The sequence below is a fragment of the Budorcas taxicolor genome, chromosome 8 (genome assembly GCF_023091745.1).
Source record: "Budorcas taxicolor isolate Tak-1 chromosome 8, Takin1.1, whole genome shotgun sequence".
NCBI lineage: Eukaryota > Metazoa > Chordata > Mammalia > Artiodactyla > Bovidae > Budorcas > Budorcas taxicolor.
Genome location: NC_068917.1, coordinates 77,803,186 through 77,820,395, shown reverse-complemented (window position 1 = coordinate 77,820,395; position 17,210 = coordinate 77,803,186). Strand labels below are relative to the sequence as shown.

The 17,210-nt window shown below is 41.4% G+C and overlaps 1 protein-coding gene across 5 annotated transcripts in view; it reads right to left on the bottom strand.

Annotated features, from left to right (window-relative positions):
* Nucleotides 1-17,210, bottom strand: part of NFX1 (nuclear transcription factor, X-box binding 1) — a 63,646-nt gene that overhangs the window by 39,501 nt on the left and 6,935 nt on the right. For all 5 annotated transcript variants that reach the window (XM_052644611.1, XM_052644612.1, XM_052644613.1 and 2 more), the window contains 5 exons: nt 10,210-10,368; nt 8,780-8,857; nt 5,107-5,212; nt 2,312-2,383; nt 595-734 (listed from right to left, as the gene is read on the bottom strand). In XM_052644611.1, coding sequence (XP_052500571.1) covers nt 595-734; nt 2,312-2,383; nt 5,107-5,212; nt 8,780-8,857; nt 10,210-10,368 — 555 coding nt within the window. The remainder of the gene's footprint in view (nt 1-594; nt 735-2,311; nt 2,384-5,106; nt 5,213-8,779; nt 8,858-10,209; nt 10,369-17,210) is intronic.

The window sequence follows — 17,210 nt, the reverse complement described above, 5'->3', positions numbered from 1 at the left end:
TTGCCTGATCCCAAAGTCATGAAAATATTCTTTTATAGTTTCTTCTGGAAACTGTTCCTGGGTTTTACATTTAAGTCCAAGATCCATATAGAATTAATGTCTGTGTAAAGAGTGAGACTGGGGTTGAGGGTCACTTTTTCCCCATATAAACATCCAGTTGTTCTAGGACCGTTTGTAAAAAGACTCCTTTTCCCACTGAATTAACTTAATATCTTGGCTGAAATAAACTGACTATAATATACTGAGGTCTATTTCTGGACTCTATTGTTAGAATCTACTAGTCTACCTTTATACCAATAACCACAATGTCATTATTACTAATACTTTATCAGCCTTAAAATCAGGTCTTTCAAATTTGTTCTCAAAAAACCTACTGTCCAAATTCTATAGGACAATGACCTATACTAGTATGTGACCAAAATAATGAAAACCATCCAATCATTCATATATCTCCAGTTCTTTCTACCCAAGATAACAGACCTAATAGAGTCTTTGTGAATACAGGCTTGAGAAAAATCCATGTCATCAATACAACTGTAAATAAGGTTCCAAAAAAGTCCCTAAGTAGGGCTGGCTGGTGTGCTCACCACTTACCCTGGTTCAATATGACCCGACAAGGCTGGCATGGACCCCCATGGCACAGCTCAGCACAGTGGTGCTGACCACAATTCAAAATATTGTCACAAGGGTTAGAACAGTGAACTGAGACAGCCTGACCGCAGCGAACTGTGTGCCTATAAAAAGAGAAAACATAAAGACGGCATTAGCCTGGTGGGCTGCTGTCTATGGGGTCGCACAGAGTCGGGCATGACTGAAGTGACTTAGCAGCAGCAGCAGCAGCCTAATGTTGGACATTGAGGTCCTGTTTGACAGCTAAACTAACCCTTCCCCAAAACCTACTAAACCTCGATGGGCCCCATTTCTCCGACTTCTGTTTCCCTCCTCCAATCACTCCCTCAATTACTCTTCCTTTCTCCACTTTTCTTTTTCCTCCTTTGCTTCTCTGTCCCCTATTTTCTGGCCAGAGAGGAATTGAGGGCCTAAGTATGTGTTACACTGTGATTTCTCCTCTGAGTTGAAGCAGCATGCAGGACGGTAAAGAGCCTGGAGCTCCCACAGTATCTTACAGATCTGGGTGGAGAAGTTGGAAGATGTAGTTCTAACGAATATTCCTGGAATGCAAGCACAATGGCATTCTCCTGGGACCCTGCACTCTGGCATTTTCGGCAGCTGTTAATATTGTACTTAAGAACATACTGTATGTGACTTTGATTCAGGAAGGGAAATAATTCTGGCTTTGTTCTAATAAACATCCTGATTTCGCTGACCTATTAGCCAGAGAAGGATATGAGGCCACTGCTCTTACACAATTGTCTTCAGGTTTCTTTTCAGGGCAATGGTTTAGAGCTTGCAATCTACTCTCCCACAAAAAGTTCTATTCTATTCCACTACTCTCACTTCAGCTATGTATTTTGTTTTAAAAAGTCACTGTTACATACATAGATGGTCAGTTTCCAGTGCTCAGCATCACAGCTAATATCAACCCCTTGAGGAAGACATTATTATTTCTACCATAAGAAAATAAGAAAAATGAGGCTCAGCAGGAGACAGCAACTTGCCCAGGTCAACAACTAGTTAGTGGCAGAGCCCAAATCTGACCTGGGCTTTCTGACCAGAAGGCCTTGCATGTGACTCTCAGGCTACACTGCTACTCTTGTAAGTTCAGTAAACACTTATGTTTATCACTGAAAAATCTGCACTATTCCATCTCATCTTGTGGTTCAGGAATCACTGTATGGTCTTCACTGGACCTCAGAGGCACTCCACAGCTATGCAGCTACCAATGGTCCCTTCACTGATTGAGCATAACTTGCACTGTAATGAAAAGAGGGCAGGCTCTGGGGGCCACTTATTCTTTCTTTCAACAATATTCACTGAAAACCCCCTAGACACCAGATATTACGGTAGGCACAGATAAATGATCCTTGCCTGCTGAACCTTAGCAGGCTGGGGTTCAACTCCTGGTTCTTTCATCCACTGAAGATGTTAAGAAAAAAGTCCCACAGTATTTCACTTAAAATGATAATCTCACTTTTTATAACTTTTTAATCACTTAAAAGAGTGCAAAACAGGATTAAGGCAGCACAGGATTTACTATTTACAGAAAAGCACTATTTACACCTACCATGTATTAATGATAGTAAATAAATACTATTTGCACCTACCTACTAATCTTTCATTTTAGAAATTCATACATAAACCATCAGTGTGGAAACGGAAGTCTTCTTTTGGAGTACAAGTCTAACTTTACCTGGTCCGTCCACATTCACATGTTTTAGTCATAAAGGCAGGGCAGGGTGGGCAAGGTCCTGGATGGCACAGACTAAAAAAGAAAAGTTTTGATGAATAAATCACATTTATGTATCCAACCCTGAACAAAGCTGCCCCAACTGAGCCTGACTGTGAATATGGCAGCAAATAAACATACTATGAAATGTTTTAGTATTTACCTAAAGTTGATGAACTATTTAAACAAAGACACCAACAATGTTTTTTATATAGAAAGGATTGATAGCAGTACCATTTTAGAATATTTAACCAGAAAAAAGCCCAGGTCAAAATATTGGTCTTATTTGGGTCTGACCAGTCAAAGAAAGCATTTCTAAATATGGTCTCGGCCCACTTAGTGCAGTGTGTAGGGATAAAGAGGTGGCCACTCAGGATGGTCAATAGAGTCCTTTAGAAGATCAGAACTCAATCAATGTGCAGTTCCGTTCAGTTTAGTCACTCAGTTGTGTCCAACTCTTTGCGGCCCCATGGACTGCAGCACGGCAGGCTTCCCTGTTCAGCGTAACAGACCTCAAATCTGCTAGGTCCATGAGAAGTACAGACATGTTCTCATCCGCTAGTGAAGTGCTAACAGGTGATGGGCTAACAACGCAAACAGTGAAAAGAAGGCGAGGGTGAGGGGAGGCCTGCTGGTGAGTAGCAAAGGGGAGAGGAACTCGTGGAAAGGACTGGGCTCAATGATATGCTGTAGGTCAGAATCAGGCCTCTGAACAGAACTTTTTTAAATAGGAGCTATGATAAAAAGAGACCAAAGGAAAAAAATAACAAAATGGATATGTTTAAACAAATACTACCCTCTTCAAAGCAGACACCCCTGGTTATTACACAGAAATATCGCTATTTAAAACATTTTGGGAACTTGGCAGGGGAGGTGGGAGGAGGTAGCATCTACGTGATGGCAAATCACAATCCTTTGGGAGTTACAAGCCAATCAGAGACGAGTTGAATTCATCAAGTAGGTACCAGAATTTGCTATAAACATCAGGTGTGCCTGAGTGGATTTGTTAATGTAACTCCTAAATCAGTAATAATTATTACTAAATCAGTTTTAAACACTGAAAACAATCTAGAAACATGTGCCCAATCTCCTAAGGTGACCCATTTGGACAGACTGAACCACAGAAGACTAAGATTAAGCATGGTTCTTTAAGGATGAGTATCATTATTCAATAGCTACATTCCATATGATATGCCTCAACACTTTCAGATGAAATTATTTTCATGGCTGGACATTTACATAACTTTACACTGAGAGACAAACTGTTGGTCAGGTGTGGACGATTCCAGGTTATTTCAAACATTCGAGGCCTGGACTTAATCCCTGGACTTAAAGAGTAATGGTTCACAACACTGCTCCATATTAGAATCACTGGGAAAGCTTTTACAACTACAATGCTTAGAATGCATGTGAGTCAGTTCCAGTGAGATGGATGACCCTAGAGCCTATTACACAGAGTGAAGTTAGAAAGAGAGAAACAAATACTGTATATTAATGCATATATGGAATCTAGAAAGATGGTACTGATGAACCTATTTAGAGGGCAGCAATGGAGATGCAGACAGAGACCAGACTTGTGGACAGAGGGGGAAGGAGAGGGTGGAACAGAGAAGGTAACATGGAAATATATACACTACCACAAGAGAAACAGCCAGCCAGCGGGAATTTGCTGTATGACCCAGGGAGCTCACACCAGTGCTCTGTGACAATCTAGAGGGGTCGGATGGGTTGGGAGGAGGGAGGGAGGTTCAAGAGGGAGGGGACATGTGTACCTATGACTGATGCATGTTGATGTATGGCAGAAACCAACACAATATTGTAAAGCAATTATCCTTCAATTAAATAAAATTTTTAAAAAAACAAACAAAAAATACTACAAAGCTTAGACCCAACCCCAGGAGATTCTGGTTTAACTGCTCTGAGGCAGAGACTGGGCACTTGTGTTTTAAAATGCTCCTTTAATGACTGACCATCTGGTCTGCATCACAGTTGGTGTCCTCTGATAGTCACAACAGGGGCCCATTTCTATTGAAGGCTTCAGAAAGATAATTCATGCAGGGGTTAATTTTTTTTTACTGAATTTACTCAAAATGCCAATTGAGGGAAGGAATAGATGAGTCTCTGGATTCTGATCTAGGAAAGCAGTCAAAGGAAGAGGAGGGGCTGACTGCTCAGCAGATGGCAGACCATGCTGTTTAGACCAGTCTGAACAGCTCTCCCACTGACGGTCCCCAGCACCACCCCCACATGGTGATCACAAGACCTCTGAACCAACTCCTGTTCCTGCAACAGAAAACTAGATAACAGCAGAAGCAACACTCTGGTGTCTGTATTACTCTTAGATTTGGGTGATAAAAGCAAGTGTTACCATTTTTGACTACTTACCATGTGCCAGGCTCTGGGCCAAGCCTCTTAAGTGTGTTAATTTAATATTCATAGAACTCTGCAACTAGTTTTGATCATATCATTATTACCTTGCAGGTTCAGACACTGAGGCTCAGAGAAGTAATTTGTCCAACATCACATAACTGTTAAGTGATGAACACAGGAATTACACCTACATCTGAAGTCAGTCTGTAGAAATTGATTTGTAACTGATCAACTGTTTATTATGGTTCATTTCTTTTCTCATCTGTAAAATGGAGATGATAAATATCTACACATCACTGGGCTATGGTTAGGATTCAGCGAGTCAACTTTTGTAGAGTACCTGGCACACAGCAAGTGCTCATCCCCAGGAGTCTAGAGTTCCAACTTACAGGTTACAGGAATGTGGGCAGTCCTGGCCAGGCTGTTTCTTTCTACAGACTTCACCACAACTATGTGGAATTTCATTTCTGCTCCATTCAGGATTCTTTACCTTGCCTAAAACATATCGGATCAGAGAGTTACTGGTATTAATTTCAACTGTTATCCCGTAGACTTCAGTGAAATCACACAATATAACCAGACAGTATGAAACGTAAGTGAGGTTTTCATTAGTTCAATAAACACATTATCCTCAAATAAAAAGTTGAATGTAATGTTACTTGTCAAAAGCTTTACTGAGTATGATAAAGTTGGGATTACCTGGAAAAGACAAACCAGTCATTTTTACTTATGAATATGTCACTTTCACTAATTTAATCTAAGATTTTAAAAACAATCCTTTAAAATAAGTCCTTCTATAAATGGGTCTTTGAATTGACAGCAGAGTATCTACTTTAAGAACCAGAGAGAGGAAATAGGTGAAGACAGCACTGGCGGGGAGGCAGCAGTGATGGAAAGAACGGAGGCTCCCCTGCGTAGCAGGAACTTGCCTATTCTAAAGTTGTAATACAGGCATAAAAGGGTTACAGTTTTATAATCAAATCACTCAAAAAATCTTTAGTAAGCCTCTTTCACGAACTCAGTGCATGGGCAGAAGAGTAAAACTGAGAGGCATGGGACTGCCCCTCGACCTTGAGGAATTTATTCTCACTTGGGCAATTTACACCCTAAATGAAGCCAATTCCTGATCCTTGGCCTCTGCTTTTCTCTCTTGCCAGTCTCTTTCAGAAATCTTGTTCATTTCTGTGAGGTTCAATACACCTAAAGGCCAATGAGTCCTAAATCTTTGTTTTCTACATTGCCCTGAATCCGCAGTTTCAGCCGCACATGTCTGTCTGTCTGCTGAACATCCATGCTTGAGGTTTCAGTCACTTCAAACTGCCTATGTATCTACTAAGTCGGCATCTTTCTTCTTAGGCCCCAACCTCTTCAGGGGTCCCTGCTTCTATTAGTGACACCATCACGGTCAAGAGTCTCACAAACTCAAAAACTAGAGTCATCCTCCTTGTTCTTCTATATTCTGTTTAATCACCAAATCTTGTCAATTTTCCTGCACAGTATACCTCCCACAGCGTCTCCCTCCACCTCAACTCCTGCTCCTCCTCTACTGGCCAGAACCTCATCTCCACACTATCAGAAAAACCTTCCTGACTCTGTGCTTTCTTGCTCCAACATGGTGCCCAGGTTTTCTCTTACATCTTCCAATGGCCCCACCTCCTTCCCTGACTCTAAAAGGTGGTTCTTTCCCCTTCACCTGCCAGGGTTCTGCATTATCGACTTCTTTTCCCTCATTACCCTTTCACCTACTAGTGTCTCATCTATTGCTCTCAAGTGCGACTATCATCCCTAAATCCTGATCTTTCTTCAAATATTCCTCACTTCCTGTAGAACACCTTTCACTGGTTGTCTTACTCCTCCAACTCAACATTTCTAAATTGAATTCACTTGTCTCCACCAAACCTGGTTCTCTTGACCTGCCCGTTTCTGTTCTTGGTATCACCATTTCCAAAAGCGTGAAACTCTGGAGCCACGTTTGGGTTCCTTCCTTTCCCACTGTTGTTAATTCCTGTTTACCTTTGAAATTTTACACTCTTTCCTTTCTGTCCCACTCTAAAACCCATTCCAGACTTTCACCATTCTTCACCTGAGTTATTATAAGTCCCCAAACTCTTTAGGTCCCAAAATACTTTACTCATTGCCGCCAGACTGATCTTCATAAAGAATCACTTTAATGTCCTCAGTGGCTTCCCACAGCCTGATAAATGAAGTCCCAACATCTAGGCCTGGCACGAAGAAGTCACCCCTACCTTTCCAGTCATCTCTTACTCCTCCACCTTCATAGACCCTGGGCTCCATAACTGGATGACTCCTCACAACAGACTCTAAGCCTTGTTGGTTTTAAACCTAGTTTCCAAGCCCATTTCCAAGCCCCTTTAATATCACCTCCTTCATGAAGGCCCCCTTTATCATCCAGCCAGAAACCACAGGCTCTGTACTTCAAGTAGAACAGCAAGTTAATTGTGTCTTAAATCTTAGCCTCTAACCTCTGGGAAGTCAATTAATAGTCTCATTCCTCTGTTTCTTCATGGTGCCTGGTACGTTAATAAGTTCTCAATAAAGTCACTCAGATCATCTTGACCTTCACCCTTACATTCTTTTACCTCCTTAGGTTCTCATATACAGTTTGTCAGTGAAGGCTTTAACAAGATTTTAAATCTCATCATGGTGCTTCATGTTTAAAAATCCTTTAAAATAATTAAGCCTTGGTATTGGTCTTAATTGTCCAATTTACAATTGATCTCTTGCTGCCTTTCCGGGAGTACATTCAAGAATATTCATTCCTTCAACTAATACTAATTCAGTATCTACTAAGCCTCAGATTTTCACAATGAAACATGAGACCAGCAGAACTGGATAAGAGTGGCCAAAGTGGGAGTGGAGATGAGAAATAGAGGTTTTCTTTGAAGAGGACGGTTGGGGTAAGATCTTGAATGAAACAGTGGATGAGGATTTAAAGAAAAGAAGATAGCTGAGTTCACAAAGAGGTTGAGTCTAGAAGTTAAAAACTGTTGATGGTCAGTGACCAACTCTTGGTGGAAGCTGGCAGTTAACTAACAAGAAAAGAAAAATGTGAGCAAATTAATCAGAAAAAGGAGGGCAAGCAGAAAAGAAACAGAGCTAGTCATTTCAAGAAGCGAATGGTCAAAAGTAAAAAGGGCTGCTGAGTGGCCAAAAAATTTAAGAATTTATAAAATCAGCCCTGAATTTGGTTAGGAAGGGAGTCATCGATGACTTCTGAATACAGTTTCAGAGAGGTAATGAGGACAGAAGTAAAACTGAAGTAGTTTAAGGAGGGAGAAAAATGGTTAAGAAATATAATCTGAGAAATCAACAGCCAGATGGTAAGTTCAGTTCAGTCGCTCAGTTGTGTCTGACTCTTTGCGACCCCATGGACTGCAGCACACCAGGCTTCCCTATCCATCAGGTGGTAAAGTCTAGCCATTAAAAGACAGGCAGGAAGGAGAGAGAGAGAAAAGACATGTAGGAAATATGTTAGCAACAGATACAAGCATCTGGATCACAGAAAGTGTTTTTCCTAACACATGGAAGAACCAAGCTATTCCAAAACAGGAAGAAGTATTCCATAAAGAGGAAGAGCAGAAGGATACAGAGTTTGTAATGCTGGCTTACAGAAAATCTCTCTTTATTATAAAGGCCAATAACTGATTTCTTGGATTAAATAAAGTACACTTCACACTACTCTTCATTCATGTTATTCAAATCTAGAATTTCAAAGTGAGTTACAGTTAAGAGGTGAGAAGCAACCTGTACCCACTTCTGCCATCTGATCAGCTCTGATCTAAAGAGAAGACCAAGGAGATCTGGTGGGCATGATGAGAAGGCCTATCTCCAGAACAGTGTGCCAAGAACACAAAGGCCTGTGACTCTGGCTGTGTGCAGACAACATGCATGTGATGTCTTACAGACGCTGTAGCTCTGAAGTCTCGTTAGTAACTTCTAAAGCATGCCCAGCACACCGCCTCTCCTGTGCTGGGAAATAAGGCGCAATGCACAAAGTGAAAGCAAAACACATCACTGTATGTTAAAAAAAAACAAACTCACCACAAAAGCAAGTATAGGTATTAGGAACATGTGCAGAAACATTCTGACATGCAGGGCATCTCCAACCGCTCTGGCCATCTGTCAAGAAAAATGAGAGGAAGTCAAAATAAATTCCTTACAAAAGCACATGTAATTTAAAACATTTTAAATCTACAGAAAGCCATTGATACCTAAGCAGTGGTAGTAGTTTCCATGTTAAGGATCAGACTTTAAAGAAACAAATTCACAATACTGAATGCTTTGCTTAAATATTGGATTTAGGCTTATATTTATAAGGACTTCAAATACTGTGAATAAAGTAGGTATGCATTTCATCCTACTTTTTAAAACTGAGATAGAATCAGCACATAACACTGTGTGAGCTTAAGGTGCACAGCGCATTGATGTGACTCATTTATATATTACAGTATGATTATCACCATGGTCTTAGTTAACATTTCCAGCATTTCATAAAATTGACTTTTTATTTTGCGGGAGAATGTTCTATTACTTTCAATAGCAAAGTAATCATCTGAACCTTGGTTTGGGAAAAAAGGTAGGATAAAATACTTGAGTACATGCAGGGAAACCCAAATGTTTTCAATTAGAAGCACTAAAGTTCAGAAAGCATATATTATTAATAATACTCGCATTATCCTGCCCAAGAATACTAGAGTGGGTAGCCTATCCCTTTTCCAGGGGATCTTCCCAACCCAGGAATCAAACTGGGATCTCTTGCATTGCAGGTGATTCTTTACCAGCTGAGCTACCAGGGAAGCCCCAAAAAACTTGCGTACATGCAGGAAAACCCAAATGTTTTAAATTAGGAGAGCCAAAGTTCAGAAAGCATATATAATTAGTAATATTTGGATTATCCCTAAATATTACTATAACTTCAGGAAAAGCCCACAAAATACTATGGAGAAGATTTGTTAAAGCTATAGCAAATTCAAAATCCTAAGAGTAAATTAAATATTGCTTTCTATAAATTTTCTAAAGCAAACTGTACAAGAAATCTTTTCTAATGAATAAGCTACAAGGATCTATAGTACAACACAAGAATCTACAGTACAACACAAGAAATATAGCCAATATTTCATAGTAACTATAAACGGAATATAACCTTTAAAAATTGAGAATAGCTATGCTGTACACCTGAAAGTTACGTAACATTGTATATAAACTATACCTCAATTTTTAAAAAGCTGTTCTCTATAGTTGCTATTTGGATAAAACAAACATTTTCAGTAAAAGCCACTGATTATGTTGTACCTTAAGTATATTTTAATGTGTTATGTTTAGCTGGTTTAAGATATATAGCTTAATAATGGTCACCCAAAATATGTACTCAGGACAACATACTCTCCCTGCAGATAAAATACTCAAGGAGAATTAAACCTGAACATACCAAATGGATGAGGAAAACTACTCAGAAGAGAGAAATGACTGACCTGCCTGAGATGCTGGAGACCTGGCCCATTTCTTTATGCAGCTCAAATGAAACACATGGTAACAGCTCTGACAGCTCCACACTGGGGCGGTGACACGGACCAGCTCACAGCACACCATGCACTCGTAGTTTTCTGTGGTGAGCTGTTCAATCAGAGAACCTGTTTAAAAACAAAACAGAGAAACTCAAACACAGAAAAACAGTCCTTAGTCAACCAAGGATCAGCAAGGCATCTGTAAAGTTTCTGAGGTAGTGCTTTTCCTCTGGAGAAAGCCTGGAATGAAGATACTGCAAGTGACTGATGAAAGGGAAACTGATCTGCTCTAGACACAGATGGATACATTATAAAACTGAATTCTATTACAAAAACCAAGGAATCAGATTCTCTCTTAAAAGCAGGGATATCCTACCTTGCATAGGTTAATATTTCTGGATAACAAAGTTAATTATATTTCCTACCAGTTACCATGCTACATTTGGAAGATTCTGGAGGTAAGAGGAAGCCCATAAAAGAGCAAGATTTAAGTTTGAGACATTCATATATGAAGCTGACTGGGGCATAGGAATGGTCAGTGAGACTTATACTTAGGGTGAATTTTATAGAAAATGCCTACTGACCATTCCAGAACAGCACTGAGTTAGAATTAAAGCACGTAGAAAGGTTAAGTGAAGTATGGAACATACCTGAGAACACTACAATTTTTACCCTGAAGACTGTCTTTTTATTTTACTGTTTCTTTTATTCATTAAATTTATTGCTTGTTAAGAAATCACTACTGTGATGCTTCTAAGTCCAGTCACAGTGAAATCTGACCACTAGGATGCACATACATTTAGTTAAGTGGTGACAGTTGTCAACTTTGAATATCCTACAAATTCCAGCCTTTCCCATGTCTCTTTCATCCCATGTTCAGTATGTTCACAAATCCTGCTGGTTCTACCTTCAAAACAGATCCAGAATCCAACCTCTGCTGCTAACACTCTGGTCTAAGCCACTATCCACTCACCTGGATTATTACAATGGCCTCCCAACTAGTCTACTTCTGCCCTTGCCCACTTCAGGCTATTCTCACCACAGCCACCAGAGGGAGCCCATCAAATGAAAATTAGAAGATACACTCTTCGGTTCAGAACTTGTCAAAGGTTCCTCCATCAGGTGCCTCTGGAAGCCAAAATCTTTATAATGCCCTTCACCATCTTCCAGGCCTCACCTGTGACTCCTCTTTCCTTAGGCCACTACTCTGAGACAACACCAGCCTCCTTCCTAGCCCCAAACTGGCAGGGAGATTCCTGCAGGGAGATTTTTACAATTTGTCCTTCTCTCTGCCTAGCCATTTGCACAACTCAGCTCCTCAGCCCCTTCAGGTGTCTACTCAGAATATGATCTTCTCAACAGGACAGTCTCTGGCCACACTTTAAAACCTGGAACCCACTCCCCTAAGCATGCCATCTCTCTCTCGTCTTCTTCCTATCACTTAGGTCTAATATCACATATTTCACTTATTTTACCTTACTTCCTAACTATACATAGAAGGCACTCAATAATACTTGCTGTATGAATAAAAGAAAGTAATAAATGACTGTAAAAGGTTCTAGAAAGACACTAGAAAGGGAGACAGTATAATTCTTTCACCAACATTTCAGTTTTATCAAAATCTGTAACACATGTAAAACAGGGCACTAACCACGAATAGCTCTGTGCCAGTGAACTATCACATTTCAGGTGTAAGACTCTCGTCCGGGCTGGGTGCAGCCCATCCTGACACTGGCCCTTCTTCACTCCCAAGCCCCCTCCCACTAGAGCTTCTCCACCATCCCTCAGTCACGGCTGCTGTGTACTTTATGCTTAGACTTTGACAGCACGCCAGTAAAGAGAGTAACAACCCAGTGAAGTCATCAGAAGAACAGAGACCTCTCTGTAGAAGTGACTACAAACTTCTCAGATACACCAATAAATTATTAAAAACAATATACCTAAAACAATCCTAACTTGAAAAATCCAATTGTAAAAAGACATTTTTTGAGGCAAACAGGGAAATTCAGTTGTAGACTGGGTATTAGATGATTTCAAGGAATTATCACTAACTTTGTTAAGCACAATAATGGCACTGTGATTATGTAAGAAAATGGCCATATTATTAAAAGAGATGTAACCTAAAATACATGAAGATGAAATAATCTGATATCTGGAATTTAATTTAAAATATATCAGAAAAAAGGGGGGGAGACTGTTTAAATATTAATGCATATATATTTATGGCATATATACATTAATTTAAAGTTTACCAAAATTACTTAATGAGTGGGAAATATTTATAATAAGCAAAAAAGGATAAAACTTATATTATATGATTTCAACTATGTAAAACTGAGCACTGAAAAATTCTTTAAGGAAACAGATCAAAAGGTCAAAGCTGATTACATCTGGATGGTGGAAAGAAAGGTAAAATTACTTACCTATCAACTTTAGTAAGCCACCTTATTTAAAGCAGCTGTTTTTAAAAAGCAATGTAAGCATGATCAATGTGTTTACGATGGTCTTGCTGAGTCTGAAGTATATGTCAGGCATCACGTTTATTTGTGTCAGTCTAAGGCCTGTGGCAGAGTTTACGGGCTGCAGGTAAAGGTTTTTAAGTCAGTACAGCACAGAGGTGGACTTCCCAGGTGGCTCAGTGATAAAGAATCTGTGTGCTAATGCAGGAGACGTGGGTTCGACTGCTGGGTCAGGAAGATTCCCTGGGAATCTCCCCAGACTCGGGAAGAGCTTCAGGAAGAGAACTTGGAGGAGCAGATGTAAAAAGGTTGATGAAAGGAAATAAGGAGATCTCAGAATGAAAGAAAAGGAAGAACAGGCATAGATGTCTCTGAAGTTGCAAAAAGTTGAGAAAAGTAAGTCCTTTCTTAAGTGATGACCTCCCCTTCCTCAGCGAAGTAAAAGGCAAGGAGGTCTGCTGAGGTCGGGAGGTCAGTGAACGTCAGGAAGGTCTGAATAAGTGTGGGAAGGGTTTGTAGTAGTCTTAAATGAAAATGGGAAGGACAGCTGCCCAAGGTCATTTAAGGGGAAGTGGGCAATGAGAGCCAACTGAGCTGGATGGAGTGAGCGAGCGCACACGCATGCTCCTTCACTTCCCTGGTGTCCGACTCTTCGCAACCAAATGGACTGTACCCTGCAAGGCTCCTCTGTCCACGGGATTCTCGAGGCAAGAATACTGGAGTGGGTTGCCGTGCCCTCCTATAGGGGATCTTCCTGACCCAGCGATGGAACCCACATCTCCTGTGGCTGCCGCACTACAGATGAATTCTTTATAACCAAGCCACTGGGGGAAGCCCAAACTGGAGACCACTATTTAAAAATATTCACTGAGAAGCAACAATGTATTGGGGTGGCCAAAAAGTTTGCTTGGGTTTTTCTGTAACATCTTATGAAAAACCCAAATGAACTTTTTGGCCAACCCAATACTAGACACTAAGGATATACAGTGAACAAAACAGAAAAGAATCTTCTCCCCTTAGGGAGTTTGCCATCTTATGGTGGAAAGTAGCCAATAAACAAATGAATATTGAAAATAAGCAGTATCAACAAATAGTGACAAGTGCTATGGAGAAAAATAAGCCAGGCAGAGATTAGTGAGAGGCGGGTGGCGGAAGTATTAAGAGTTTGAAATAAGGGTGATCAGGAAGGCTTCCCTCAGAGGGTGAATGAGCACCGAGTCTGTACTGTTACACAATTTCCTGGAATGGCGTTCTGTCACCCAGACAGGGTAGAAAAGCTGGATGCAGCAACCATCCAGGGTTGGGATTCCTCAAAATGTCCTGGCAGAAGGGTCAACACTTCAAATGACATACAGCAAGGTCCAGCCTGAAGTGGGGAATGAAGAAGGGAAGGAGACTGACAGAACTGGCAGTGCGTTGAAGAGACTGGGAGAGCCAAAAGGACAGGAGGCTGTGGTCAGAAGGCAGCACACAGGACGCTGGGATTGCAGAGACGGGGCATCCCCAGGGTCATTTCCCTGGTAGTGGATGTGGAGGAGGAATGATGTGTAGGTCACTGCAGTTGACAAGATCAAAAAACCCAAATGACCATTCAAGTCACCCAGAACAACAGCAGGATTTATGGTAAATCAGTAGTTCTCAAACTTGAAACTGCATGAGAATCACCTGGAGGCTTCTTAAAAGAAGAGATTACTGGGCCCCATACCTACAATTTTTGTTTACGAGTCTGAGGTGAGGCCTAAAAATGTGCATTTCTAACAAGTTCCCAGGTGTTGCTGACGGCTGCTGATGTGGACTATACCTTGAAAACCACTGGGGCAGAGAAAAGATAAGAGGCTAGATGCATTAATAAATGAGGGTTGGGAGGTCTGGAGGCTAACAGATGACAAAGATGAGGCGTGGAAGGTGATGGAGAGAAAAGGTTCTGTAGCATTAGCTTCAAATGATACAAAGGTAGAACAAAAATAGTGTAGAAATGACCCTGGGGAAGGAGTGTGGTCTTCCCATCTTCCAGAAACTAAGGTGAGTGGGATAAGCGAAAAGAGCAGGCTCTAAAGTTGTAAGGAAAGGGGTGACCCGAGAGGAGGCCACGGGTCATTTAAGAGGGGGCACAGCTGAAACAATTTAAGGACGTAGGGGATTTCGTTACCGCAGAATGAGGGATCCAGACAGCTGGGAGGACCAGGCAGTGCTGGTCCCTCAGTACAGAGTGAGGGTGAACAAAGGCGGCTCTCAAAGAGCCATGGAGGCGTATCTAGGGTGAGCCTCTCTCCATTCCAATCAAGCTTTCATCTCTACTGCTCCACTAGAACCGCTCTTAGCAAGACCAACAACCTTCAGATTGCCAAATACAACGGTCAGTATGCAGTCATCCTTCTGCGCTGATCAACAGCATTTGGCAAAACTGATCACTCCCTCCTCTTTGAGTTTCTTTCTTTGGTGTTTAGAACGTTTCACCTCCTAGTTCAGTTTACTCGTTTTCCACTTCCCTTACTGGATGCTCATTTTACAGCCAGGATGAAGTAGGCTCCATCCTCACTCTTTTTCTAACTGCACTCACACCTTAGGTGACCTCCTCTAGTCCGTTAAACACCATCTGTACACTGACAATGCCCAAATTTAAGTCTCTAGTCCATTTCTCTTCCCTGAATTTTATATCGGACTCTCTACTTAACAGATCTATTGTCCAGTAGACAACTGAATTCTAACAAATTTAAGCAAATTCTTTATCTTTCCTGAACAAGGAGGAGACAAAGCAAAAGATATGCAAAAACACCTTTTCCAACAAGAAATTGTCATAGATTGGAGGAGGCTAAGGACACATGCTGATTAAATGCAATGTGGTATCCTGGATTGGATCCTGGAGCAGAAAAAGGATATTAAAGGAAAAACTGGTGAAATCCAAATAAAGTCTGGGGGAACCCCTGGCAGTCCAGCGGTTAGAGTCCAAGGCTTGGGTTCAATCCCTGGTTGGGGAACTAAGCTCCTGCAAGCCTTGCAAAGAAAAAAAAAACCACCACCCACAAAGTGTGAAGTTTAGTTAACACCATGGTACTAGTGTTAATTTCTTGTTTCGACAAAAATGTTAACATTAGAGGAAGCTAGGTGAAGAATATATGGGAATACTCTGTACTACTTTTGCAATCTTTCTGTAGGTTTATAATTATTCCAAACTAAAAACTTTAAAAACAAAACACCGCTTTCTCTCCCAAGCGTTACCACCGCAGTGAGTGGTATCTTGCCTTCTGAACTGCTCAAGCACAACATCCTGGACTCCTCTCGTTTTTCTCCATCCAACATCCAATCTATCTGTAAATCCTGTCCACTTCATCTTCCAAACACACCCGGAATCTAACCAATTCTTACCTCTTCTACCACTACTACCTTAATCCATGTCTCCATCAAGTACCTGAATTGCTGCAAAAGCCTCCTAACTCATCCACCTGCATCCTTAGAGCCTACTCCCTATACAGCAAGCTGGGTGATCACTTTAGATCATCTCTTCCCCACAAAGTCTCCCAGCCTCCTAGCTGCGTCTCATCTTCTGACTCAGAACCAAATCTCAGAGCCTCACACAGCCCTGCCTCTGCAGTCTTTCTGACCTCCTCTCCTACCCACCTCTTCACTGCTCACAACGCTGTCCCTCCCACCCCAATTTACACTTGCTTCTCTATTTAAAATGTTCTTCTCCAGAAAGCCATGTGGCGCACTTCTGCACTTCCTTCCCGTCTCTGTTCAAATGCCTCCTCATGAAAGAGACCAACCTATGTAAACTGGCACCCCTGTTACTCTGTCCTCTTAATCTGCCTTGTATTTTAGTTCTTATCATCACCTGACTGACTAAAATATTTAAGTGCTTTCTGCCTGTCTCCCCTGCCAGGAATGTAAATGCTATCAGTGCTGTATTCCTAGTACCTAGAACAGTGCTTGGCACAAAGCATTTACTCAATAAAAATGAATAAAGAGGTCTCAAGAAAATGACGGTATGTGATGCCACAAGAGATTCGTTAGGCAGAACTTGAGATGGCCTCCAAGACTCCCAGCCCTGGTGTGCATGCCCTGGATAATCTCCCCTTGAGCACGGGAGGAACTGATCTAATCAACTGAGTGCTTTTTAAAGAGTCTAGTGATCAAAGACAGAAATCATGTAAAGAATCTGGAGCAGATGGTTTCCTGCAGGCCCTGAAGAAATAAACTACCATATTGTGAAAAGAACCACGTGGTAAGGAACTGCAGGTCGGCCCTCAGAGCTGAGAGTGACCCCCAGCGAACAGTCAGCAAGAAAATGGGGACCTTGGGACTTCCCTGGCAGTCCAGCGTTAAGACTCTGTACTTCCGCTGAAGGGGGCACACAGATTTGATCCCTGGTCAGAGAACTAAGATCCTGCATGCCATGTGGTGCTGCCAAAAAAAAAAAAGAAATGTGGACCTCAATTCTGTACCCATAAAGAACTAAATCCTATCGGGACTTCCCTCATGGTCCAGTGGCTAAGATACCACACTCCCAAT